Source organism: Gigantopelta aegis, chromosome 14 (assembly GCF_016097555.1).
Source record: "Gigantopelta aegis isolate Gae_Host chromosome 14, Gae_host_genome, whole genome shotgun sequence".
In the NCBI taxonomy this organism is placed as follows: domain Eukaryota; kingdom Metazoa; phylum Mollusca; class Gastropoda; order Neomphalida; family Peltospiridae; genus Gigantopelta; species Gigantopelta aegis.
In genome coordinates this window covers 59533643-59561032 of record NC_054712.1, presented here as the reverse complement: position 1 = coordinate 59561032, position 27390 = coordinate 59533643, and the positions used below count along the sequence as shown (strand labels likewise).

The following is a 27390-nucleotide window of genomic DNA, read 5'->3' as shown; positions in this document are numbered from 1 at the left end:
CGACCCATCTTAGATGGGCGAATAAAAACCACTTACATATACAAGTACTTACTTATCGTATACGATGATATGTTTTGAATAATGTTTCCCTGTCATCAGCGAGTCCTAACCAACGTCTTTCCTCGGTTGTGTATCTGATTTCATCAGCGAGTCCTAACCAACGTCTATCCTCGCTTGTATATCTGATTTCAATGAAGCTGAATCCATTCATTTATAACCTCAAGTTTTGTATTTAAAATTTGCAGCTGTTCTTCATTTGTAAACACAGAACCTTGTGTTAACTGCTCATCATCACATATCAGCTGTGATGATGCTGACGGTATAGATACAATACATACTCACGAATTGGGATAATGTTCTTTATCGTTTTCTTTAACAATTTTAGTTTTTCAATAATGGTTTCTGACAATAATTCTGACAAACATGTTTCAGCGCAAAGATCAGGTCATTAATTCCCGCAGCAAATTTTATATATAAATGTTGGTTAGTGCACTGGTAATTGTCATCAATCATTGCACCATTCTTAATCACAAACTTAAATGTAAAATATCTTGGCAGCAAATATTGTCAGGGATTATTAAAATTATTACCCCTCGAATCAGTCACCAAAACGTACACCTTTTCGGCCATGAATTCAACAACCGTGTGAGCAACAAAATGCTACCCCACAATGACCGCTGACAACAAATTATCCCACAGCTGCCACCAATGTAACATTCGCCATCTACCTCTTCTTTCTTCCACTTATGTAACAGGTATGATTCTCTGCTCACTCCCGTCTCCCTCCCTCCTTGTTCACACCTTTCCAATATGCCTGCAGTAACCAGAATCGTGTGCAACCTCCCTCCCATCTCCCTCCCTCCTTGTTCACACCTTTCCAATATGCCTGCAGTAACCAGAATCGTGTGCAACCTCCCTCCCATCTCCCTCCCTCCTTGTTCACACCTTTCCAATATGCCTGCAGTAACCAGAATCGTGTGCATCCTCACTCCCATCTCCCTCCCTCCTTGTTCACACCTTTCCAATATGCCTGCAGTAACCAGAATCGTGTGCAACCTCCCTCCCATCTCCCTCCCTCCTTGTTCACACCTTTCCAATATGCCTGCAGTAACCAGAATCGTGTGCATCCTCACTCCCATCTCCCTCCCTCCTTGTTCACACCTTTCCAATATGCCTGCAGTAACCAGAATCGTGTGCATCCTCACTCCCATCTCCCTCCCATCTCCCTCCCTCCTTGTTCACACCTTTCCAATATGCCTGCAGTAACCAGAATCCTGTGCATCCTCACTTCCGTCTCCCTCCCTCCTTGTTCACACCTTTCCAATATGCCTGCAGTAACCAGAATCGTGTGCATCCTCACTCTCATCTCCCTCCCTCCTTGTTCACACCTTTCCAATATGCCTGCAGTAACCAGAATCGTGTGCATCCTCACTCCCATCTCCCTCCCATCTCCCTCCCTCCTTGTTCACACCTTTCCAATATGCCTGCAGTAACCAGAATCCTGTGCATCCTCACTTCCGTCTCCCTCCCTCCTTGTTCACACCTTTCCAATATGCCTGCAGTAACCAGAATCGTGTGCATCCTCACTTCCTTACCACATGCAATAATTCATACTGTACATATAATAATGTATATGCCCGTTACATTAGTATAATTCATACCGTACATATAATAATGTATGTCCCCATTACATTAGTATAATTCATACCGTACATATAATAATGTATATGCCCGTTACATTAGTATAATAATTCATACCGTACATATAATAATGTATGTCCCCATTACATTAGTATAATTCATACCGTACATATAATAATGTATGTCCCCATTACATTAGTATAATTCATACCGTACATATAATAATGTATATGCCCGTTACATTAGTATAATAATTCATACCGTACATATAATAATGTATGTCCCCATTACATTAGTATAATTCATACCGTACATATAATAATGTATGTGCCCGTTACATTAGTATGATAATTCATACCGTACATATAATGTATGCGCCCGTTATATTAGTATAATTCATACCGTACATATAATAATGTATATGCCCGTTACATTAGTATGATAATTCATACCGTACATATAATAATGTATGTCCCCATTACATTAGTATAATTCATACCGTACATATAATAATGTATGTCCCCATTACATTAGTATAATTCATACCGTACATATAATAATGTATATGCCCGTTACATTAGTATAATAATTCATACCGTACATATAATAATGTATGTCCCCATTACATTAGTATAATTCATACCGTACATATAATAATGTATGTGCCCGTTACATTAGTATGATAATTCATACCGTACATATAACGTATGCGCCCGTTATATTAGTATAATTCATACCGTACATATAATAATGTATATGCCCGTTACATTAGTATGATAATTCATACCGTACATATAATAATGTATGTGCCCATTACATTAGTATAATTCATACCGTACATATAATAATATATGTGCCAGTTACATTAGTATGATAATTCATACCGTACATATAATGTATGCGCCCGTTACATTAGTATGATAATTCATACCGTACATATAATAGTGTATGCACCCGTTACATAGTATGATAATTCATACCGTACATATAATAATGTATGCACCCGTTACATTAGTATGATAATTCATACCGTACATATAACGTATGCGCCTGTTACATTAGTATGATAATTCATACCGTACATATAATAATGTATGTGCCCGTTACATTAGTATGGTGATTCATACCGTACATATAATAATGTATGTACCCGTTACATTAGTATGATGATTCATACCGTACATCAGGGGTGGGGAAAAGCCCTTTTTTTCCTGGTCTGGGACCGAGCCCCGATCTCTGAGACCGAAATTCTTTTTTAAAAACGCGCGTTTGCCAGTCCCACTTTTGTCATTCTAGTCGGTCCGAAGCACCTGTCCATTTCTATTATTGGAACAAATTCCTATCGGTCAAGCGGACCGGCCAGCCCAGACATCGGTTTCTCGTGCATGATTTAAAATAATAAATAAATAGTGGTCAATAGTGGTCTGGTGTTTCAGACGTTTGTGATTTTAAAGTCTGCCTAAGTATATCGCCAGTCACTGAAGTCAGACCTACAGTAGTGTCAATCGACTGCCATTAGGCTAGACATTTGTCAAAGTCGCTGAGTCGGTCAAGAGATTACACAGACATTAACGATAGCACCATTCTTGGTTTAGAGAGCCATCAATGTATTACACTCCAATTAAAACAAATGACCCAGAATTTGCAACAGGTTACAATCAACATCTGTCAACACCTGTGTACGGAGCTCTGTCGGGTCGAGTGTCCTAGTCCGAAGCAAGATACTTTTGTGCAATACAAACTGCTTAAAATAGCATAAAATAAAATGAAATAATCTATAAATGTATTTATTGTTGACTGTTCAATGTAGTGTATCCAATAATTATAAAGGATTTTAAAATTAACAAAAGGTTTCCACCTTTTTTTTAACAAGTGGGAGTAAGCAGAACAGCTACATGTACTGTTATCTCAAGAGCCAGTAGAGGTCAAATTTCATCCAATCAGTGATGACGTTATTACTCTCTTTGTCTAAACATGTGCTAGCTCAGGCTGTCAAACGCTTCAACGGTGCCATCTTTTATTAATTTTCAAAATACAGTACTGAATACTCGTACTTTTTATACATATATGGGAATTAAAATTCGTAACTTTTATTCCTTTTTTATATTATTTATTCTATTATGTAAAATATATACAATTTGTGGGGGTTTTCACTGATCATATGTGATTAAAAAAAAAAAAATTGTTTCGCGTTCATGATTAAAGATAAAACTATACAAATATCACTATGATTTAAAAAAAAACTATTTGGCAAATATCGTTTTTTTTTTGTTTTTTTTAATTCCTCCCACCCCCCCGGTAGTGATGACATCAAGTGGGACCGATTGACAATTTTATTTTTCCCCACCCCTGCCGTACATATAATAATGTATGCGCCCGTTACATTAGTATAATTCATACCGTACATATAATAATGTATGCGCCTTTACATTAGTATGATAATTCATACCGTACATATAATAATGTATGTGCCCGTTACATTAGTATGACAATTCATACCGTACATATAATAATGTATGTGCCCGTTACATTAGTATGACAATTCATACCGTACATATAATAGTGTATGTACCCGTTACATTAGTATGACAATTCATACCGTACATATAATAGTGTATGCGCCTGTTACATTAGTATGATAATTCATACCGTACATATAATAATGTATGCACCCATTACATTAGTATGATAATTCATACCGTACATATAATAGTGTATGCGCATATTACTCTTCAATAAATCAAACAAATCAGTGGTATTACACCGCAAAACGCAAGACAAGTATCGTGGGTTGCGAGTTCAACAAACATAGCCTTGATAACATAAGAGTTCCAGCTTGTAAATATTTGGAATACCGAGGAGTTCTGAATGCCCCACTCAGAACTTGTCGCTTGACAAATCATTTACTGATCAGCAAATAATATTCAATATTTTGCACCATTTACCTTTTAAAACAAAAAAGAAAAACATTTATAGTTTTGTTATTTGCTTATAAATTGAAATGGTTGCCAATTTCACTACAAAAGTGAAAGTTAGTTTTCCTTTGATTTTGGTAATTAATGATTACATGATCAATAATATGATACATTGAAAACATGTTAGACAATCTAAATTTAAAATATATTAATCAAGATTTATTATTTTATTAATTAGAAGATGTAAATTATAAAATACTTAAAACTTAAAATTAATTTTGTATGACAAAACAAAATTACAATTGATGAAAAAACCCACCCCAAAATGATCACATGAGTTCTTCTTGGTTTGTTGTCAGCAGAAAGTGAAAGTGAAAGTGGATTTTATCTATAGTCCATCCCACAGGGAACATCTTTTTTCATACTTTAAAATTTACTACAAGTTATTTATTTCTCAGCAGACTAATTGCACACATTTTTTTTTTTTTTCAAAACACTTTTACTTTTCTTCTTATATCAAAAACAACTGAAATTATTTACCAAACAATTTTTTGTAGGAGAATGGGACGGACTATAGTAACATGTTCTGGAAGGAATGCGCTCGCAAGATATTTTAATGGTTTCCATTATACATATATATATATATACATTATTATTATGTTAGGCTTAAAGAAAAACAACAACAACAACAACAAACACAAAACACAAAACAAACCATAAACAAATACAACTATTCAATTTTTATAATTTATTTTGCACCCAAAACACATCTTAGCTTTAGTTGATTTTTCTCTCTACAATTTGTTGCAGTCATCGCACCCAAACACACCTCTGTTTCCCCTTACCATGTTATATATTTTCCTGTCGTCACATGACTGATATAGACTATGTGGTAGCACCCCCCCCCCCCCCCCCCAATAAAATCCTAACCATGTCAGTGAGTCATCGTGATCACCAACGAGAAATAGCAAGTAAACAAATTACATGCAATCTGAAGTGAATGGTAACAAGTGATTTTGTTTAAAAAAGAAGGGTCCAGGTCAGAGGTCACGGAACAAGTTTCCCATGTGCTGTGCTCATAAGGCTGGAAATGCCGTATTTTAACACTTGAAATTCAAAATCATAGATTTGGGCCCTCAAGTACATGTATATTCACCCCAGACCATCGCTATAAATGTTAGTATCCATGCACCCTCACGCCAAACACACTTTCAAATACACTCCACGGGCCCTGCAGGACTTGAACTTTTCCTCCTACAAATTCCCACTTATTTGGACAAGTGAAAATATTAGTGGACAAGTAGATTTTTAGATGTATCGTCCGTTGCCCTGTTTCAGTGGTTGTGTCGATTGCGTTAAAATTTCTGACATCATTGAAAGTAAACAAATGTCCGTCACATTCATAAAAATGTTCTTTAAAATGAGATTAAAATGAGCAAAGAAAGCTAGATTGAACTTTACTCACTCATAAACATGGCACATTTCTTTATACCTTTTTTTGTATGGTTTTCAAAGACTGTAATTTGAAAGAAACCTGAGTTTTAACAACTATTTTTGTTTGTCTTTAGCTGTACTGCTATTTGGTTATTGAAGTCACATGGTGGTAACGACGTCTACAGCTGTACTGCTATGTGGTTATTGAAGTCACATGGTTGTAACGACGTCTACAGCTGTACTGCTATCTGTCTATTGAAGTCACATGGTTGTAACGACATCTACAGCTGTACTGCTATCTGGCTATTGAAGTCACATGGTTGTATCGACGTATACAGCTGTACTGCTATCTGGCTATTGAAGTCACATGGTTGTATCGACGTCTACAGCTGTACTGCTATCTGGCTATTGAAGTCACATGGTTGTATCGACATCTACAGCTGTACTGTCTACAGCTATACTGCTATCTAGCTATTGAAGTCACATGGTTGTAACGATATCTACAGCTGTACTGTTATCTAGTTATTGAAGTCACATGGTTGTATTTACGGCTGATACATGCTAGTTTTTGTGCACGTGCGGCAAACTTTACAACAAAGCAGCCAGGTTACCACTCATCTGAAGCGTAGAAATTCTAATAAAAAGGTAGCTATAAACTGTCTGTTTATAAATATCTCGTATATGATTTAAACCCGAATGGTTATGCTCACCGAAACTGGTCTACCTGTGCTACTTGTCTAGTAGACAAGTGGAAAATTCTACTTATTTCTATCACTGATTAATGATGTTTGGGTAGAGTTAAAACCTGATATCAGCAAGTTTGCAATGATGATCCCAGAAATGTTCAAAACAACAATATTAACATGCGACAAAATAAAGTTGTTCATGTGCAGTATTATATGAAAGTGAGTTATTTTATTCTTGTCAAAATAAGTAAACACTAATACCAGATCCTGTCTAAATTGGATAAATATTAGGTCCCCAGCATGATCGGTTTGTTACAGGTTTCACTGCATATCAGGATTAGGGTTAGAATTAATGTGAGGATCAGGGTTGGGGTCAGGATTATATCTGTGGAAGTCAGGGTTAGGATTAGGGTTAGGATTAATGTGAGGGTCAGCATTAATGTGAGGGTCAGCATTAATGTGAGGATCAGGGTTGGGTCAGGATTATATTTGTGGAAGTCTTTCTGGTAGAGATCAAGTTGTGGTAAATATTGAACAAGTCTTTCAAATATTTCAATCATGTACTGTAAACCTGTCTTTAGTGGCCACACGAGAAAGTAGACAAAGGTGGCTGCTTCAGCAGGTGGTCGCAGATTACAGGTTGCCACATATACAGTCTCTAAAATGTTTGTCATTGTTGTTTCTTTTTTTACCGTCTGTACTGCTAATTTATGGATGTGTGCTTTATAATTTATACTATAAATCAACTTCAGAAATATGATATGTAATAGTTAAGTCGAAAACATAAAAAACTGAAAAACAGGTCTGACTGTAAAGTTGCGTACAAATACAATTTTAATGCTTTAAATGATAGTTAAGGGTGTGTAGTTGAAGAAACTGACAGGAGGTCAATCGAGATCAGAAATATAAACAGTATTAAACAGATCAATTTTAGAAGGAAATTAATTATTTCGTCATATGTAATTTTCCTTTTTTCAGATTTTAGGAAATTTCATCATGTCATTATATCTGAATGCTTCTTTAATTGTGACCAAAATGCTGATTTAATTATTGGTGGACAACAGAGAATCAACAAAATAATTTCTTCCAGCCTCACTATAGGAATGGTGAACTTAATTCACATAGAACTGAGAAAACGACTACAAAATGGTACAAATCTGAAAATTAAATTCTGTAAGACATGTGTTTCTATATATATACTGGTTCAAATATACCGATTAATGAGGCTTCAACACCAAAGAGCAATGCATTTTCTTCACTTGATTTTCGACAGCATTGTTTGCCCAAGGATTCCAATAATCCACATCGTTTGACAGGAGGAGGACCTGATGTTGTGCGTTTGACTGTGGATAAAAAAGAGGATCTTCTCAAAATATGTGATGAAAGGGGCGATGAAGTGACAGCTTGGATGTGTGTACGAATCCACAGAGCCGTGTTAGACTTACACACAGACTTACACATAGCAGCTTGGATGTGTGTACGAATCCACAGAGCCGTGTTAGACTTACACACAGACTTACACGCAGTACCTTGGATGTGTGTACGAATCCACAGAGCCGTGTTAGACTTACACACAGACTTACACATAGCAGCTTGGATGTGTGTACGAATCCACAGAGCCGTGTTAGACTTACACACAGACTTACACGCAGTACCTTGAATGTGTGTAAGAATCCAGAGAGCCGTGTTAAGACTTACACACAGACTTACACGCAGTACCTTGGATGTGTGTACGAATCCACAGAGCCGTGTTAGACTTACACACAGACTTACACGCAGTACCTTGGATGTGTGTACGAATCCACAGAGCCGTGTTAGACTTACACACAGACTTACACGCAGTACCTTGGATGTGTGTACGAATCCACAGAGCCGTGTTAGACTTACACACAGACTTACACGCAGTACCTTGGATGTGTGTACGAATCCACAGAGCCGTGTTAAGACTTACACGCAGTACCTTGAATGTGTGTACGAATCCACAGAGCCGTGTTAGACTTACACACAGACTTACACGCAGTACCTTGGATGTGTGTACGAATCCACAGAGCCGTGTTAGACTTACACACAGACTTACACGCAGTACCTTGGATGTGTGTACGAATCCACAGAGCCGTGTTAGACTTACACACAGACTTACACGCAGTACCTTGGATGTGTGTACGAATCCACAGAGCCGTGTTAGACTTACACACAGACTTACACGCAGTACCTTGAATGTGTGTAAGAATCCAGAGAGCCGTGTTAAGACTTACACACAGACTTACACGCAGTACCTTGGATGTGTGTACGAATCCACAGAGCCTTGTTAGACTTACACACAGACTTACACGCAGTACCTTGGATGTGTGTACGAATCCACAGAGCCGTGTTAGACTTACACACAGACTTACACGCAGTACCTTGGATGTGTGTACGAATCCACAGAGCCGTGTTAGACTTACACACAGACTTACACGCAGTACCTTGGATGTGTGTACAAATCCACAGAGCCGTGTTAAGACTTACACACAGACTTACACGCAGTACCTTGGATGTGTGTACGAATCCACAGAGCCGTGTTAGACTTACACACAGACTTACACGCAGTACCTTGGATGTGTGTACGAATCCACAGAGCTGTGTTAGACTTACACACAGACTTACACGCAGTACCTTGGATGTGTGTACGAATCCACAGAGCCATGTTAAGACTTACACACAGACTTACACGCAGTACCTTGGATGTGTGTACGAATCCACAGAGCCATGTTAAGACTTACACACAGACTTACACGCAGTACCTTGAATGTGTGTACGAATCCACAGAGCCATGTTAAGACTTACACACAGACTTACACGCAGTACCTTGGATGTGTGTAAGAATCCACAGAGCCGTGTTAGACTTACACACAGACTTACACGCAGTACCTTGGATGTGTGTACGAATCCACAGAGCCATGTTAGAGTTACACGCAGTACCTTGGATGTGTGTACGAATCCACAGAGCCATGTTAGAGTTACACGCAGTACCTTGGATGTGTGTACGAATCCACAGAGCCGTGTTAAGACTTACACACAGACTTACACGCAGTACCTTGGATGTGTGTACGAATCCACAGAGCCATGTTAGAGTTACACGCAGTACCTTGGATGTGTGTACGAATCCAGAGAGCCGTGTTAGACTTACACACAGACTTACACGCAGTACCTTGGATGTGTGTACGAATCCACAGAGCCGTGTTAGACTTACACACAGCAGCTTGGATGTGTGTACGAATCCAGAGAGCCTTGTTAGACTTACACACAGACTTACACGCAGTACCTTGGATGTGTGTACGAATCCACAGAGCCGTGTTAAGACTTACACATAGCAGCTTGGATGTGTGTACGAATCCACAGAGCCGTGTTAGACTTACACACAGTACCTTGGATGTGTGTACGAATCCACAGAGCCGTGTTAGACTTACACACAGACTTACACGCAGTACCTTGAATGTGTGTACGAATCCACAGAGCCGTGTTAGACTTACACACAGACTTACACGCAGTACCTTGGATGTGTGTACGAATCCACAGAGCCGTGTTAGACTTACACACAGACTTACACGCAGTACCTTGGATGTGTGTACGAATCCACAGAGCCGTGTTAGACTTACACACAGACTTACACGCAGTACCTTGGATGTGTGTACGAATCCACAGAGCCGTGTTAGACTTACACACAGACTTACACGCAGTACCTTGGATGTGTGTACGAATCCACAGAGCCGTGTTAAGACTTACACACAGACTTACACGCAGTACCTTGGATGTGTGTACGAATCCACAGAGCCATGTTAGAGTTACACGCAGTACCTTGGATGTGTGTACGAATCCAGAGAGCCGTGTTAGACTTACACACAGACTTACACGCAGTACCTTGGATGTGTGTACGAATCCACAGAGCCGTGTTAGACTTACACACAGACTTACACGCAGTACCTTGGATGTGTGTACGAATCCACAGAGCCGTGTTAAGACTTACACACAGACTTACACGCAGCAGTTAAACTTTGTTTTTGTTTAAACCCTGTCTTGGACACAACCACCGAGGAAACTCGGAGAATGTGCCCAAGACAGTCATGCATTAACTTTCAGTGGACATAAGCACAAGTCAAATGGTTGATTGTTTTTGTTTAATAACACCACTAGAACATTGATTAATTAATCATTTGATAATTTTGACATATAGTCAGTCTTAGAGAGGAAACTCGCTACATTTATCCTTCAGTAGTAAGGGATCTTTAATATGCACTTTCCCACAGACAGGAAAGCACATATCACGGCCTTTAACCAGTTGTGGTGCACTGACTGGAATGAGAAAAAACCTAATCAGCTGAATTGATCCACCGAGGTGGTTCGATACTGCGACGCAAGCACCTCAGGCGAATACTCAACTGAGCTAAATCCTGACCCTACATGCAGCAGATGGGCAATATCATTATGAGAGCTACATAAACTAACAGGCAAAAGAAACTTACCACCTTATTCAGTAGATCCATAAAGAAAAACCAAGACAGATGTGATCTATATCATGATTATTTTACTAAAAGGAATAATTTTTCAATGTCTTTACAAAAAAGCATTGCCATATCAATAGTGCACTTGCCATAAGGCCGAGCGAAAGAGACATGGGGTCAAAATTAAAAATGACACAATCAGAGTCCCTTCAAAAGGTGCTTCTAAAGTCAAATCATGGGACAAGATATGTCCTCAGTAGCATGTGTGACCACCCCTTGCATCAATACACACCAAAACACGTCTCCCCATGGATGTTGTCAGTTGCTGGATGACGTCAGCAGGAATTCTGCGCCAAACATCCAACAAAACCTGTTCAAGCTGCTGTCGATTTGCTGGGGGAGGTACGCGTTGTCTCAACTGTCGATCAAGATGATCCCAGAGATGCTCTATGGGATTCATGTCTGGAGAACATGATGGCCAAGGCAATACATAGACGTTAATGTTGTTGAGATAATCCTGAACAAGTCTGGCTGTATGAGGTCTTGCATTGTCCTGCTGCAAAAAGGTACCCCTAGGCTGTTGACACAAGAATGGCACTGCAACACTTCATCCCTGTATCTTTGACCAGTCAGATTTCAACGGATGATGAGAAGCCTTGTTGTCCGTTGACTGCAAATACCGCCCCATACCATGATGCCGCCTCCACCAAAAGGGTGCACATCTTGGATGCAGTTCGGCGCCAGTCGCTCTCGGAAAATGTTGAAGCGACTTTCATCTGTGAACAACACCCTTTCCCAATCACGCCGCTGCCACCGACATACAGTTCGTGCCCATTGTAATCTGCGTTGATGGTGTAGAGGGGTCAAGGCCATTCCACGGAAGGGGCGGAAAGCTCTGATACCAGCCCTGCGGAGTCGTCATAAGACTGTTCGTCTGCTGATGGGGTGTCCCCGAGCCATCGCCGCCATTGACATCGCCATTACGAATCGGTTCCGCAGGTGGATTGTCTGGATATAGCGGTCTTCAGCTGGCATTGTGACCCTTGGTCTTCCCGATCTTGCACGGTCTTGTGCCTGGCCTGTCTGCTGATAACGGCTCAACAAGTTGCTGATGGCGGCTTGACTGCAGTTGAAGGTTCTTGCAATCTGCTGTTGAGAGGTCCCATATCAGCCATACCGACAGCTCTGTTGCATTCTGCTTGGGTAAGTCTCGGCATCTCTCTGGTGTTCTTTTTGATACTGCTTCCTTGCTTTGTCCCACACCGGTATTTATGCAACAATCATGCACGAGCAAATTCAAATTATGCTGTTTTTTACATTTTTCATGACTGCACGAAATTAACTAAATCTGGAAACAGTGACTTTTCGGAAACACAGCGGGTGTTTTGGCGAATGTTTTCTCATTACTTTCAAACTTATTGCAGTATCTTTAATTCAGATAAACTTATTTTAAAAGTGATAAGTTTCTTTTGCCCGTTAGTTTAGGATATACTAGAAAACACAACACTGCTGCAGCTTTGTGTGTTTTCAGAACCAAAGGCATAGATCTCAAAACATTGTAAATTCCAGTATGTTGTAGATACCCTGCGATATAATTCTGCTAGAATTTGGAAACGAGTAGAGTTGTGTGATGTGCACTGCAATTTCCTTCCCAACATACATTATGATTCCACAGCTACTACAAGCCTTGGTCAAGCTTGTTATGATATTACTGACAAAGATGAGAAAGGCAAGGGTGACAATTGGCCAAAAACAACTCAACTGATTCGAAGGTTAGAGGAACAATTTGGAGGTGGTATAATTGTTGTCCATGTAAATGGGTGTACTAGAATTATTTGTTTCTGAAAGCATCCATCTCAGTCATTAAAGCCAGTGGATGTGAATGATAACGATGAAATCACAGAACTAAGGTCTACTGGATGTCAAACATTTGGTTATTGGATATACAGTCTTACATAGGAAACCCGCAACAATTAGTAGCAAGGAATCATTTATATGCACCATCTAACAGACAGGATACTTTACTCGGTTCCATACTATGGCTTTTGATATACCTGTGTGATGCACTGGCTGCAACGAGAAATAGCCCAACGGGCCCAGTGACGGGGATCGATGCCAAACCGACTGTGCATCAAGAGAGCACTTTACCACTGGGCTATGTCCCACCCCTTGGAGTCCCTAGAGTATTCAGATAGTCTTATGCTAGTCTCAAACTACCAAATGGCAGCAGAAAGTTGGCCAACTCACCAGGTTTCATTGTAATTTCAATCCCAACTCCCAACTTTCAATGGGTTGCTCAGATTAACAACTAATCGGAGAATCAAGTTGTAAGAGCACTCAGACTAGCAACTGGACAGTCATAGATGTCGTGACAGCCGACAGTTGGCCAACTTTGTGTTGGAAATTGGTAGTCCGACACTAGCAGTAGAAGTCCCTTTGCAGTTCTCACAGCTATAGGTGTCTCTTTGTAGTCACCTTGCTAACTTTAGAAGTCTTAGAGTTTTGAAATAACCACCCATCACTGGAGTGTCTTTGTAATTTATCATTCTTGTTCTATGTTCTGTCATATCTGTACGATGGAAACATAACGGTATTTCTCAACGACTTGAGGTTTACACTCTACAAGGAATATGTCATCTTAGATCTGTTGTAATAGACAATGAATGAACGAATGTTTAATGACACACCATCACGAAAACTACATCAGCTAGTGGGTGTCAAACTAAGGTAAATGCAAACATTAATTGTAATGAATTTACTAGAGGCAATAGGACATGCGCCTTTTACAACTTAAAGAAACAGCAAAGATTAATAATGCTTATATTTACAATCTTGAATGACCTCATAAGACCTGAAATGACATTAACTTAACCTTTAAGTATGATTTTATTTATTGTACATTGCCTAAAAGTAGCAAGGGGGTACCCGTCAGATTCTTCATCTAGTCAGTCCTCACTAATATTTAAAACAATAAAATTGTATTTGTACGCAATTTTACACTTACGTTTAAAATCAGCTCGACAATAAGTGAAATGTATTAATTTAACCGACTGGAATTCATTCAGCCCTCTATGTTAACTTTTCCATCTAGGAGTCAGATGGCTCCCACTTCTATTTCTTTTAGGCACCAAACAGCAAAATTAGGAACCATGTTACATACCGATATAGTGTATGTATGAATGTGTGTATGTGTATCTGTATGTGTTTTTGTGTGTGCATGTCTATGTAACTGTATAAATGGTTTACCCATTGGTACAAATATTAAAGAACTTTGAAAAGCATGAAGTGTATCCGAGAAACCGGCCTTGGTGGCATCGTGGTTAGGCCATCGGTCTACAGGCTAGTAGGTATTGGGTTCGGATCCCAGTCGAGGCATGGAATTTTTAATCCAGATACAGACTCCAAACCCTGAGTGAGTGCTGAGTATGTGATAAGCAGAAATACAAGTTTGACCATTATTTTCCACTGCTTTTTAATTCATGCATCAATGACACATTTTATTTGTAACAAATCAGATTTGAAAAAAAAACCCAAGTATTAAGTATTTTCCATGGAAAAGGGTAAAAAAAAAGAGTTCCTCATAGACATAACATCGCAAGTAAAACACTCGGTAATCTTTGTACATATATCCGGGATTCACCAATAGTTAACTGGTTTTCTATTTATTGCTGACAATGTGTTTGCGTGCTGCATATAAAAGGTTGACAGAGATCCCAGTCTATCTTAATCACGTGATTGACTTTTAATTATTTTTCTTTAAGTTGTTGATATGATTGTAATGTTCTGTTACAAACTTTTACTTTCCTTTTAAATAAAGAGTTTCATAAAGTGTACCAACAAACATTTTATAACTATTTAGTTATTGTTTACTCTGATTTATATACTTGTTAAAATTTTACTTTGATCATTTGGCGAAAACATGATTGCAGTCTTTTTTCGTGGTGATCATATTATCGATGATGTAATGATTATTATCTTCACGAAATTGAATTTCGCCTCTGCACTTAAGAAGTCATTTAGTGGTGTACATGACCTACTATTTTGCCAGAATGTTCCCATAGTGTGACTATTGCTGGTTTGTTTACATCAACTTTGGGTCGGTCACTTGAGGGACGACCACATAAAATGTTACAGTCGCCAAACAAAACAAATGGTCTCAATGTAGAGGCTTGCAAAATTTTATTTTCGTTTTCCATTTAATTATTTAATTACTACTTGTCATAGGATTGTCATAGTAGATGAAACTACAAGTGTCAGGCTTCTAAAGCCTACCCAGGGGTAATTAGGTGCATTCCAGAGTCATACTTTCTTAACTGATATGTTAACTGATATACAGCAGAGATGTCTAAAATGAATGAATTAATGTTTAACAACACCCCAGTACAGAAATACATCATCTGTTGGCTATCAAACAATGGTAAAAATATGAATGCATTGATGATCAATATCAGTATTTAAAATTAAACCACAGTGTAAAGAGCTTTGCAAAGTATAAATATCACAAGTATATTAAAATTTCAAGTACAGTGGACTTGTCTAAACAGGATTCACTTGGCACTGATGTGCCGGTGTAGACAGACTTCATCCAGAGTTATGGTTCTTGCGATATACCGATCAGAAAATACCAACGAAAATAAAGCGTCATATTAACCAGACATTTGGACTACATTGTATGTGTATGAAAATACCAACGAAAATAAAGCGTCATATTAACCAGACATTTGGACTACATTGTATGTGTATGAAAATACCAACGAAAATAAAGCGTCATATTAATCAGACATTTGGACTATATTGTATGTGTATGAAAATACCAATCAAAATAAAGCGTCATATTAACCAGACATTTGGACTACATTGTATGTGTCAGAAAATACCAACGAAAATAAAGCATCATATTAACCAGACATTTGGACTACATAGTATGTGTATGAAAATACCAACGAAAATAAAGTGTCATATTAATCAGACATTTGGACTATATTGTATGTGTATGAAAATACCAATCAAAATAAAGCGTCATATTAACCAGACATTTGGACTACATTATATGTGTATGAAAATACCAACGAAAATAAAGTGTCATATTAACCAGACATTTGGACTACATTGTTTGTGTATGAAAATACCAAGGAAAATAAAGTGTCATATTAATCAGACATTTGGACTACATTGTTTGTGTATGAAAATATCAATGAAAATAAAGTGTCATATTAATCAGACATTTGGACTACATTGTTTGTGTATGAAAATACCAAGGAAAATAAAGTGTCATATTAATCAGACATTTGGACTACATTGTATGTGTATGAAAATACCAACGAAAATAAAGCGTCATGTTAACCAGACATTTGGACTACATTGTATGTGTATGAAAATACCAATGAAAATAAAGCGTCATATTAACCAGACATTTGGACTACATTGTATGTGTCAAAAAATACAAACGAAAATAAAGCGTTATATTAATCAGACATTTGGATTACATTGTATGTGTATGAAAATACCAACGGAAACAAAGCATCATATTAACCAGACATTTGGACTACATTGTATGTGTCAAAAAATACAAACGAAAATAAAGTGTCATATTAACCAGACATTTGGACTACATTGCATGTGTATGAAAATACCAATGAAAATAAAGCGTCATATTAACCAGACATTTGGACTACATTATATGTGTATGAAAATACCAATGAAAATAAAGTGTCATATTAATCAGACATTTGGACTACATTGCATGTGTATGAAAATACCAATGAAAATAAAGTGTCATATTAACCAGACATTTGGACTACATTGTATGTGTATGAAAATACCAATGAAAATAAAGTGTCATATTAATCAGACATTTGGACTACATTGTATGTGTATGAAAATACCAATGAAAATAAAGTGTCATATTAATCAGACATTTGGACTACATTGTATGTGTCAGAAAATACCAATGAAAATAAAGCGTCATATTAATCAGACATTTGGACTACATTGTATGTGTATGAAAATACCAATGAAAATAAAGTGTCATATTAATCAGACATTTGGACTATATTGTATGTGTATGAAAATACCAACGGAAACAAAGCATCATATTAACCAGACATTTGGACTACATAGTATGTGTATGAAAATACCAACGAAAATAAAGTGTCATATTAATCAGACATTTGGACTACATTGTTTGTGTATGAAAATACCAAGGAAAATAAAGTGTCATATTAATCAGACATTTGGACTACATTGTATGTGTATGAAAATACCAACGAAAATAAAGCGTCATGTTAACCAGACATTTGGACTACATTGTATGTGTATGAAAATACCAAAGAAAATAAAGTGTCATATTAACCAGACATTTGGACTACATTGTATGTGTATGAAAATACCAATGAAAATAAAGTGTCATATTAACCAGACATTTGGACTACATTGTATGTGTATGAAAATACCAAAGAAAATAAAGCGTCATATTAACCAGACATTTGGACTACATTGTATGTGTAAGAAAATACCAAAGAAAATAAAGTGTCATATTAACCAGACATTTGGACTACATTGTATGTGTCAGAAAATACCAATGAAAATAAAGTGTCATATTAATCAGACATTTGGACTACATGTACATTGTATGTGTATGAAAATACCAATGAAAATAAAGTGTCATATTAACCAGACATTTGGACTACATTGTATGTGTAAGAAAATACCAAGGAAAATAAAGTGTCATATTAACCAGACATTTGGACTACATTGTTTGTGTATGAAAATACCAAGGAAAATAAAGTGTCATATTAATCAGACATTTGGACTACATTGTATGTGTATGAAAATACCAACGAAAATAAAGCGTCATGTTAACCAGACATTTGGACTACATTGTATGTGTATGAAAATACCAAAGAAAATAAAGTGTCATATTAACCAGACATTTGGACTACATTGTATGTGTATGAAAATACCAATGAAAATAAAGTGTCATATTAACCAGACATTTGGACTACATTGTATGTGTAAGAAAATACCAAAGAAAATAAAGTGTCATATTAACCAGACATTTGGACTACATTGTATGTGTCAGAAAATACCAATGAAAATAAAGTGTCATATTAATCAGACATTTGGACTATATGTACATTGTATGTGTATGAAAATACCAATGAAAATAAAGTGTCATATTAACCAGACATTTGGACTACATTGTATGTGTATGAAAATACCAAGGAAAATAAAGTGTCATATTAACCAGACATTTGGACTACATTGTTTGTGTATGAAAATACCAAGGAAAATAAAGTGTCATATTAATCAGACATTTGGACTACATTGTATGTGTATGAAAATACCAACGAAAATAAAGCGTCATGTTAACCAGACATTTGGACTACATTGTATGTGTATGAAAATACCAAAGAAAATAAAGTGTCATATTAACCAGACATTTGGACTACATTGTATGTGTATGAAAATACCAATGAAAATAAAGTGTCATATTAACCAGACATTTGGACTACATTGTATGTGTAAGAAAATACCAAAGAAAATAAAGTGTCATATTAACCAGACATTTGGACTACATTGTATGTGTCAGAAAATACCAATGAAAATAAAGTGTCATATTAATCAGACATTTGGACTATATGTACATTGTATGTGTATGAAAATACCAATGAAAATAAAGTGTCATATTAACCAGACATTTGGACTACATTGTATGTGTAAGAAAATACCAATGAAAATAAAGCGTCATATTAACCAGACATTTGGACTACATTGCATGTGTATGAAAATACCAATGAAAATAAAGTGTCATATTAACCAGACATTTGGACTATATTGTATGTGTATGAAAATACCAATGAAAATAAAGTGTCATATAAATCAGACATTTGGACTACATTGTATGTGTATAAAAATACCAATGAAAATAAAGCGTCATATTAATCAGACATTTGGACTACATTGTTTGTGTAAGAAAATACCAACGAAAATAAAGTGTCATATAAATCAGACATTTGGACTACATTGTTTGTGTAAGAAAATACCAATGAAAATAAAGTGTCATATAAATCAGACATTTGGACTACATTGTATGTGTATGAAAATACCAATGAAAATAAAGCGTCATATTAATCAGACATTTGGACTACATTGTTTGTGTAAGAAAATACCAACGAAAATAAAGTGTCATATAAATCAGACATTTGGACTACATTGTTTGTGTAAGAAAATACCAATGAAAATAAAGCGTCATATTAACCAGACATTTGGACTACATTGTTTGTGTAAGAAAATACCAATGAAAATAAAGTGTCATATAAATCAGACATTTGGACTATATTGTATGTGTATGAAAATACCAATGAAAATAAAGTGTCATATTAACCAGACATTTGGACTATATTGTATGTGTATGAAAATACCAATGAAAATAAAGTGTCATATAAATCAGACATTTGGACTACATTGTATGTGTATGAAAATACCAATGAAAATAAAGCGTCATATTAATCAGACATTTGGACTACATTGTTTGTGTAAGAAAATACCAATGAAAATAAAGCGTCATATTAAGCAGATATTTGGACTACATTGTATGTGTATGACATCATGATCTGTGAAAGCAAGGTTAAGCAATGCTTGTTTTAGTGATTGGTATAAACCTGAAATATATTTGCATTTCTTAGAAACCATTTTTATTTTAGAACTTGCTGTTGGCTATTCGTTTTTTCACTACCAAAATATTGTCCTCGTACAATTGCCAGTAATGGTCACTACATTTTAGTATAGCTGATACGGTCTGTCATCCTATCTTGAATTTCAAAGCTAAATATTTCTGTTTACACAGAGGATTTGATAAAAATTCAGCAATTAATTTTACTTTACGTTCTAATTAAGAAGAGTTCGATACATTGTCGTTTTTTTGGTCGCTCCTCCATTGCAAATTTAGTAGGACAATGCAAAGCAGAAGTGACATTCGTATTTATGCAGGTACTAGTTTTTGACAAAACAACAGATTAGTTGTTACAGTTAGATATGTAGTTTAGTAGCTTCTTTTCGTTGTGAATATGCATAATTTGTGACGTCACATCCATCACCTCGTGCATTATTAGATTATGAAAAAATGGCTTGGACACGAGGACAGGTCGAGAAAACGGTATGCATATTAATAGATAATAACTGATCGATTCACTGAGTATTAATTAATATTGATGTAATGTAAACAAAGTAGCACAATTTTATAAATTAAGGTTTTTGTTTAAAAGCATGTGCTTGCATTCTACTATTTATAGGGCAGACGAGCATGGCTGAGAAAGCATGTGCGGTGTTGACAGTTTGTAATGTTAAGATTTGTACAAGAAATAAGACTAAATATGTTTTTATTACCTACGAGGTACAGCATAACGAGGGTCGTATTTATCGTACGATTTCCCTCGTATGTCATAACTAAATCGTATGTCCTCCTGACATTGTCGTTTAACAATTGGCTGTTGTAAGAGTACATTTCTTTCTGATTGGCCGACACGACATTTCACAGATACTTTCTTCATTAATACATTTTTATTTCGAGTGTAAGCTGATCACATGCCGTAATGACAAATACGTGTTTTTAATTAATTTAATAAAACATTAATTGATTATTTATGACAACTTGTATTATATTACGATGTAGTTGTGACACATCAAACACTTAATTATGAATATAACGTTCACAACTGTTAGAAATCTATACTAAGGTCGACGAGTCACTTTTCGCACCCTTGTTTTGGCTTCGTACATAATAAATGTAGCATATCTTACTGTAATTTCACTTGAAAGCCATATTTAGTAAAAGGTACAGTGTTTTAATCACAAGATTTTCTTCAAACACATTCACAGATACTTTCTTCACTCGTATAATATCCTCTATATATTTTATTACAAAAACATTTTAGAATAATTAGATACAAATCTTGATATTAAAAACTTTATTACCATAGAACTGTCTTGCTAAATGAACATTCCAGTCATTGTTTACAAACTAACGTTTCCTTAAAGATAGGGTCAGCTCAAACAAGACCCTTATGTGTTGGAAAGATGCATACCTGGACCACCAACACATACTGACTCTTTAGCAAATGAAAAATGCGTAATTTTAGAGTTAATAAAAAACCACAATTATTCCTGCTAACTGGGGGCAGCCATTTTGTTTTGTTTTTGTGACGTCCGGTGGCCCCAGACCATCTCCTGTATGTACAGTGTAAACAAAAGCAGTAATTTTCGACAAGGCGCTTCTCTTTGATCAACCTGACTTGTAAAACAGCATAAATGACGTAATAATATAAATTATTTAACTAAATATATTTCAAGTTGCATTAACGGAACAAAATGGGATTATAGTATTTTTCTCTGTTAAATAATCCAAAGGAAAAATGTACACTATTACGTCTATTGATATGCTACGTTGGAGCAAAAACGACAACCCACGATACCCAAGTGATAATTTTCTTTTCTTTGGGACTGTGTAATTGGTCAGTTCTGTAGTTTTGGATGGAAAAGTCTACTTAATCAATAGTTTTACAGAACTATTTACAGTAATAAACCATGTCCATTACCATTTTAGGGACGACAGGTAATATTCCACAATACCGGTATGTATTTTTGTCTAGACAGCGTCAATTAATTGGCTCATCTGGTTACCAATCAAATACACACCTGCCAATCAGGAATCACAGGTAGAAGAAACTAACAGCATAGACCAATTAACTAAGAAAACACTCCGTGTATCATTTCAGTACGTAGGTTAATGCATGGGCAATATATGGTTAATTATTTCGACTTGTTGTGTAGCCACTTTGACAATGGTATTTTATTTTGTATTGAAAAAAAAAAAATATAGTGCTGGATATACTTATTGATGGCTTACTGGGATGTGTATTATTACAGAACATTGCAATGTATGACTATTTATCATCCCGCAAAAACCAGGTAGATTGTGTTTCTCTAGTTCTAAGGCTCATTCCTGACGTGACGCGTTAAGTATTACGTAACCACCAGCTCACCAGAGGGCGTACTCACTGAGATGGTACAAAATGGCTGCGCCCGTTATATATAATAGTCGTCACATTTAACCGTTTTATTAATTAACTATACGATTATACTTGTTGATATTAAGCAATAATGTGCATTATATATCGTTGAATATGCATACCAGGCCAAATGCCTTAATATTGTCCCTTCCTTTAACGGCACAGTAATGTTTGTTCATTGATGTCTTGAAAACCAAATCACAACCTGTTCTAATGTTACATGATATTTATATGCCATGTTTACGACACTCGTGCCTAAATTATCGCATTTCCCTCGGGAAATATGATAATTTAGGCACTCGTGTCGTAAACATCATCTGTCATAGACACTCATATAATATCCTCTATATATTTTATTACAAAAACATTTTAGAATAATTAGATACAAATCTTGATATTAAAAACTTTACTGACAAAGTGTATTAAAAAGAAAACATAAGACAATAGTTTGGGTCTCATACAATAGGTTATTTTGACTCTTTACACAATATAAGTTTGTTTATAGATAGAATACTTATATTTGTTACAGTCAATCTAATTCAAAATAAAGAATTGTATCAAGATGAAGATGAATTGATGTTGTGTCCCAGTACATTGGTATAACACAATGCAGGTATGAACACACATAAATAATAATCCGATTTATCTTATGACCTACACTCTTTACAGCAGGTGGGGTTCATTGTTTGCCTTGTTTAAAGGGTGTTTAAAGGGTGACCTCTGGCAGACACTCAAGGTAAGATCTTGTGCCAATGTAGACAGAGCTAATTACTACACAAAGTATTCTTTTGTTCTTGAATTTGCATCCAAACTCCGGTATAGACAGCATCAGGCAGAGTTTTGTTCCAAATAAATTAACAGTAGCTGGTCGGGACTTTAAAACTGTGCCGTTTTACACAGAAATCCAGTTTAAGACAGATGCCGGTTTGGACAGAGTCCACTGTATATGAATATCACAGGTAAGTACAGTCAGACCTTGTTAAAACAACCGTCATTACTACGACATTTACACCATCCGACCACAAATTGTCGGGAACAAATGTACATCAATGTTATTCTGTTCATATACACTGGAATTCACACCTTCCAACACCAACAGAGCAAAGTGGGACAAACATACATCTGATGTCTGAAAAGACCTCTTTACCACGACATAAATCACATATGCCATAGCATGTTAGCCGTACACAAAGCCACTTGGCATACTTGATCTCGTCATGAGCCGAGTGTCACATGATGTTAGAGGTTCGGCTAAATCTGTAGACAAGTATTGCTTTTGAAAATAAGCCTTTAGTCATTTAAGTAAAGGATTAACTTCGAACAATCAAGACAGTATGTAAACAAAGAAGATACCAATTGTAGATGTCTTTAACCAAGGAATGATTAGAATGACAGTGAATTGCACCGTGATTAATATATTTAATAATGGTCTGTGACCGATCCCCATCGGTGGGCCCATCAGGCTATTTCTCATTCCAGCCAGTGCACCATGACTGGTATATCAAATTAATAGTAATATATGATTAATCAGGGGTTTCCCCAAGGCCGTTAGGGGTAGCGGCCCGATACGCCTTGGTCCATAAAGTAAGCACTTTGACGGCGTGGAAGCGCCTTAAATCAACTGCCGCTATGCCTTGATTTGAAATGCTTTAGAAAAACAATTTTCACAAGTCGACTACCTCTTGCAAACACTTGTGTACCAGTATATCAAGCACACCTAATTACTATGACAGGTAAAACACTTCCTAAATACCTAACAATGGACCAGTCGTCTGCTCACAACTGGTGTTTAGTAATTTTACCACATCTACTGGGACCGCTAATCCGTCAGGAAGGCGCTTACGCGTAACGGGATTCCCGTGCTGAGCAATCAAGCTTCAAGGCCGATCAAAGAAGATGCTCATTGACAGAATCAACTGTACCATTTAACTGAATAAACGATAGGTGAAGAACTTTTTAAAAGTACAGTTAAGTTGGCAATCAATAATTTCTATCCTAACACCCCCTTCCAAAACTCCCACAAACTGAAAACATCCAAGGCTCATGCTGTCGGTAGCCAAATTAGCTATTGGCTAATTAAAAATTATTTTTAAAAAAATGGCTAATAAAATTTGCAAGTGGCTAAAATTTTGGCTAAACCATTTTTTATCTTCTGATGTGAACAAACGGTTACATAATCTATCCGACAGCTCAAACATAATAATACCAAATATTCAGTTAGCGTAATAGCGATCTCGCGACTGGTAACAAGAAAATCCAGAATACAGTGTAGGCGTTATGATGTTTGTTTATTTTAATAATCACTGTTATTAATTTTAACGGCATGCATTCGACATGTATGACAGCAATGTGACGGTAATTCAATGTCTGGAAGATCTGTAACTTGTTATTTTAACTTTGTAAAGTCTTTGAACCAAAGTAATAAAAACAAACCAACAATGCATGTCAATTTGAATACACATGGCAGATCAGGGCCAAAAGACATGTAGGCTATCCCAAAAGCTGAGTTCAGCCAGATCGAGCGAAAACGAAATGTTCGCTACACTGGTTTGTGTGCTTCACATTAAACCAAATGGACACGACGGACACCAATCAAATAGTTCGCGAATGATAGGAAGAACGTTCGTTGGCTGAACCGAGGAAAGCTCTCGGTGTAATATACGTCACGCTTCAGAGTCAGCTGACACCCACGTGTCAAGAGGCTTTGTTGCGGACATTGAACAATATGATTACACAGAAGTAAATCTTGACGTAAATTTGTAGAAAAACAATAGTTGTTTGCATCAATGAATACCTAACGGCAGTTTCATTTATTTCCTTTGTCTTTGTTAATTTTGTACCTATGGTCGAGAGATCGCGATCGCGGGAAATGAACATGCAATATTTATACAAATTGCAGTTAAACGTAAACTGAATTAGTTTACAATAATTATATTTGTTAGATAATGTTAGATATATATTTGTAAGACTGTGAGGTGACATTTAATAAGTTAGCTGGATTTTAAAAAGACCATAAATTTTAATTTTATTAACAGTTTTTTTTCTGTTGTTTTTTCTTTCTTTCTTTTCTTTATATATATATATATATATATATATATATATATATATATATATATATATATAAATGGAATATACTGTGAAGTCGGCATTCTTAGCCTAGGTATTTTACAAGCAGAAATCACAACAAGCATTTAACACGACGCTGAAATCAACAGCAACAACATGGTACAAATTATGAAATTGTTGGGGGTGGGGAATTAATAGATTATTTTTAAAAAAAAAATTCAAAAGAGCATGATTAGCTGGATTGAAGGCAAACACTTAACTGTTTTCAACCCACTACCCCACTTATTTTGGCTTGATTTGTGTTATGCTGCTGCTAAAAATTTAAGCGTCTTAAAAAAAATCCTGGGGAAAGGCCTGATTAATAATAATATATTTAATAATGGTCTGTGACAGATCCCCGTTGGTGAGCCCATTTGGCTATTTCTCATTCCAGCCAGTGCATCACTACTGGTACATGTATATCAAATGCCGTGGTATGTGTTATCCTGTTTGTGGGATGGTGCATACAAAAGATCTCTTAATTGCTACTAATGGAAAAATGTAGTCGGTTTGCTCTCTAAGACTATATGTTAAAATTACAAAATGTTTGACACCCAATAGCCAATGATTAATAAAAATGATTAATAAATTAATGTGTTCTAGTGGTGTCATTGAACAAAACAAACTTTTAGTACGGCAATTTTGATATAATGACAATTTTGATAAAATGACAAAGTGAACCAGGGACGAATGTGGTCGTTGTAACGAGGTCTGACTTTATATTAAAATTTGGAATAAAAGTCAATAACAATAAACATTTATTGTGGATGCTTAAAGGTTTCAGCCCATGTAAATGGACACAAAGTGTAGGTAATCTACAAACCTGTCACACATCTGGATCAGGTTATAACAGAGAGAATCTAAAGTCTGTGATGTTTAAACGGGGAAATACCGTCTAAAAATAACTAGAGCTTGTCGTGATAATTGTTACTTCTCAGACGAACGTGCGTTTTTAGATGAAAAGTTAAAGTTTGTTTAACAACACTATTAGAACACATTGAGTTATTAGTCATCGGCTATTGGATGTCAAACATATGAAATTTTGACATATAGTCTTAGAGAAAACACACTAAATTTTCCCATTAGTAGCAAGAGATCTTTTATATGCACAATCCCACAGACAGGATAGCACATACCACGGCCTTTGATATACCAGTCGTAGTGCACTGGCTGGAATGGGTAATAGCCCTATGTGCCCACCGACAGGGACTGATCCCAGAATTAATGAATGCTTAACACCACCCCAGCACGAAAAATACTTCAGCTCTAGACATTACAGTTACCGGTACACAAACTTAATATAAAAATATCATCTGTTAACATAGCACTAAATAAGATAATGGAGCTTGCCTGCTGCGTGATCGATCTAGGATTGATCCCCGTCGGTGGGCCCATTAGGGCATTTCTCATTCCAGCCAGTGCTCCACAACTGATGTAAAAAAGGTTGTGTTATGTACTATCCTGTCTGTGGGATGGTGCATATAAAAGATCACTTGCTGCTAATCGAAAAATAGTAGCCCATGAAGTGGCGACAGCGGGTTTCCTCTCCTAATATCTGTGTGGTCCTTAATCATATGTCCGACGCTATATAACCATAAATAAAATGTGTTGTTAAATAAAACATTTCCTTCCTTCCTTCCTCTCCTAAATGTGTTGTTAAATAAAACATTTCCTTCCTTCCTTCCTCTCCTAATATCTGTGTGGTCCTTAATCATATGTCCGACGCTATATAACCATAAATAAAATGTGTTGTTAAATAAAACATTTCCTTCCTTCCTTCCTCTCCTAATATCTGTGTGGTCCTTAATCATATGTCCGACGCTATATAACCATAAATAAAATGTGTTGTTAAATAAAACATTTCCTTCCTTCCTTCCTCTCCTAATATCTGTGTGGTCCTTAATCATATGTCCGACGCTATATAACCATAAATAAAATGTGTTGTTAAATAAAACATTTCCTTCCTTCCTTCCTCTCCTAATATCTGTGTGGTCCTTAATCATATGTCCGACGCTATATAACCATAAATAAAATGTGTTGTTAAATAAAACATTTCCTT

The 27390-nt window shown here is 36.3% G+C and overlaps 1 protein-coding gene across 2 annotated transcripts in view; it reads right to left on the bottom strand.

Annotated features, from left to right (window-relative positions):
* Window positions 1–27390, bottom strand: part of LOC121388165 (ganglioside-induced differentiation-associated protein 1-like) — a 78480-nt gene that overhangs the window by 37383 nt on the left and 13707 nt on the right. Inside the window, exon 4 of one of the 2 annotated variants that reach the window (XM_041519403.1) lies at window positions 7891–8019. The exons of the other annotated variant lie outside the window; for it this stretch is intronic. Within the exon in view, the coding sequence (XP_041375337.1) occupies window positions 7891–8019 (129 nt within the window). The remainder of the gene's footprint in view (window positions 1–7890; window positions 8020–27390) is intronic. 2 annotated transcript variants of the gene reach the window in all.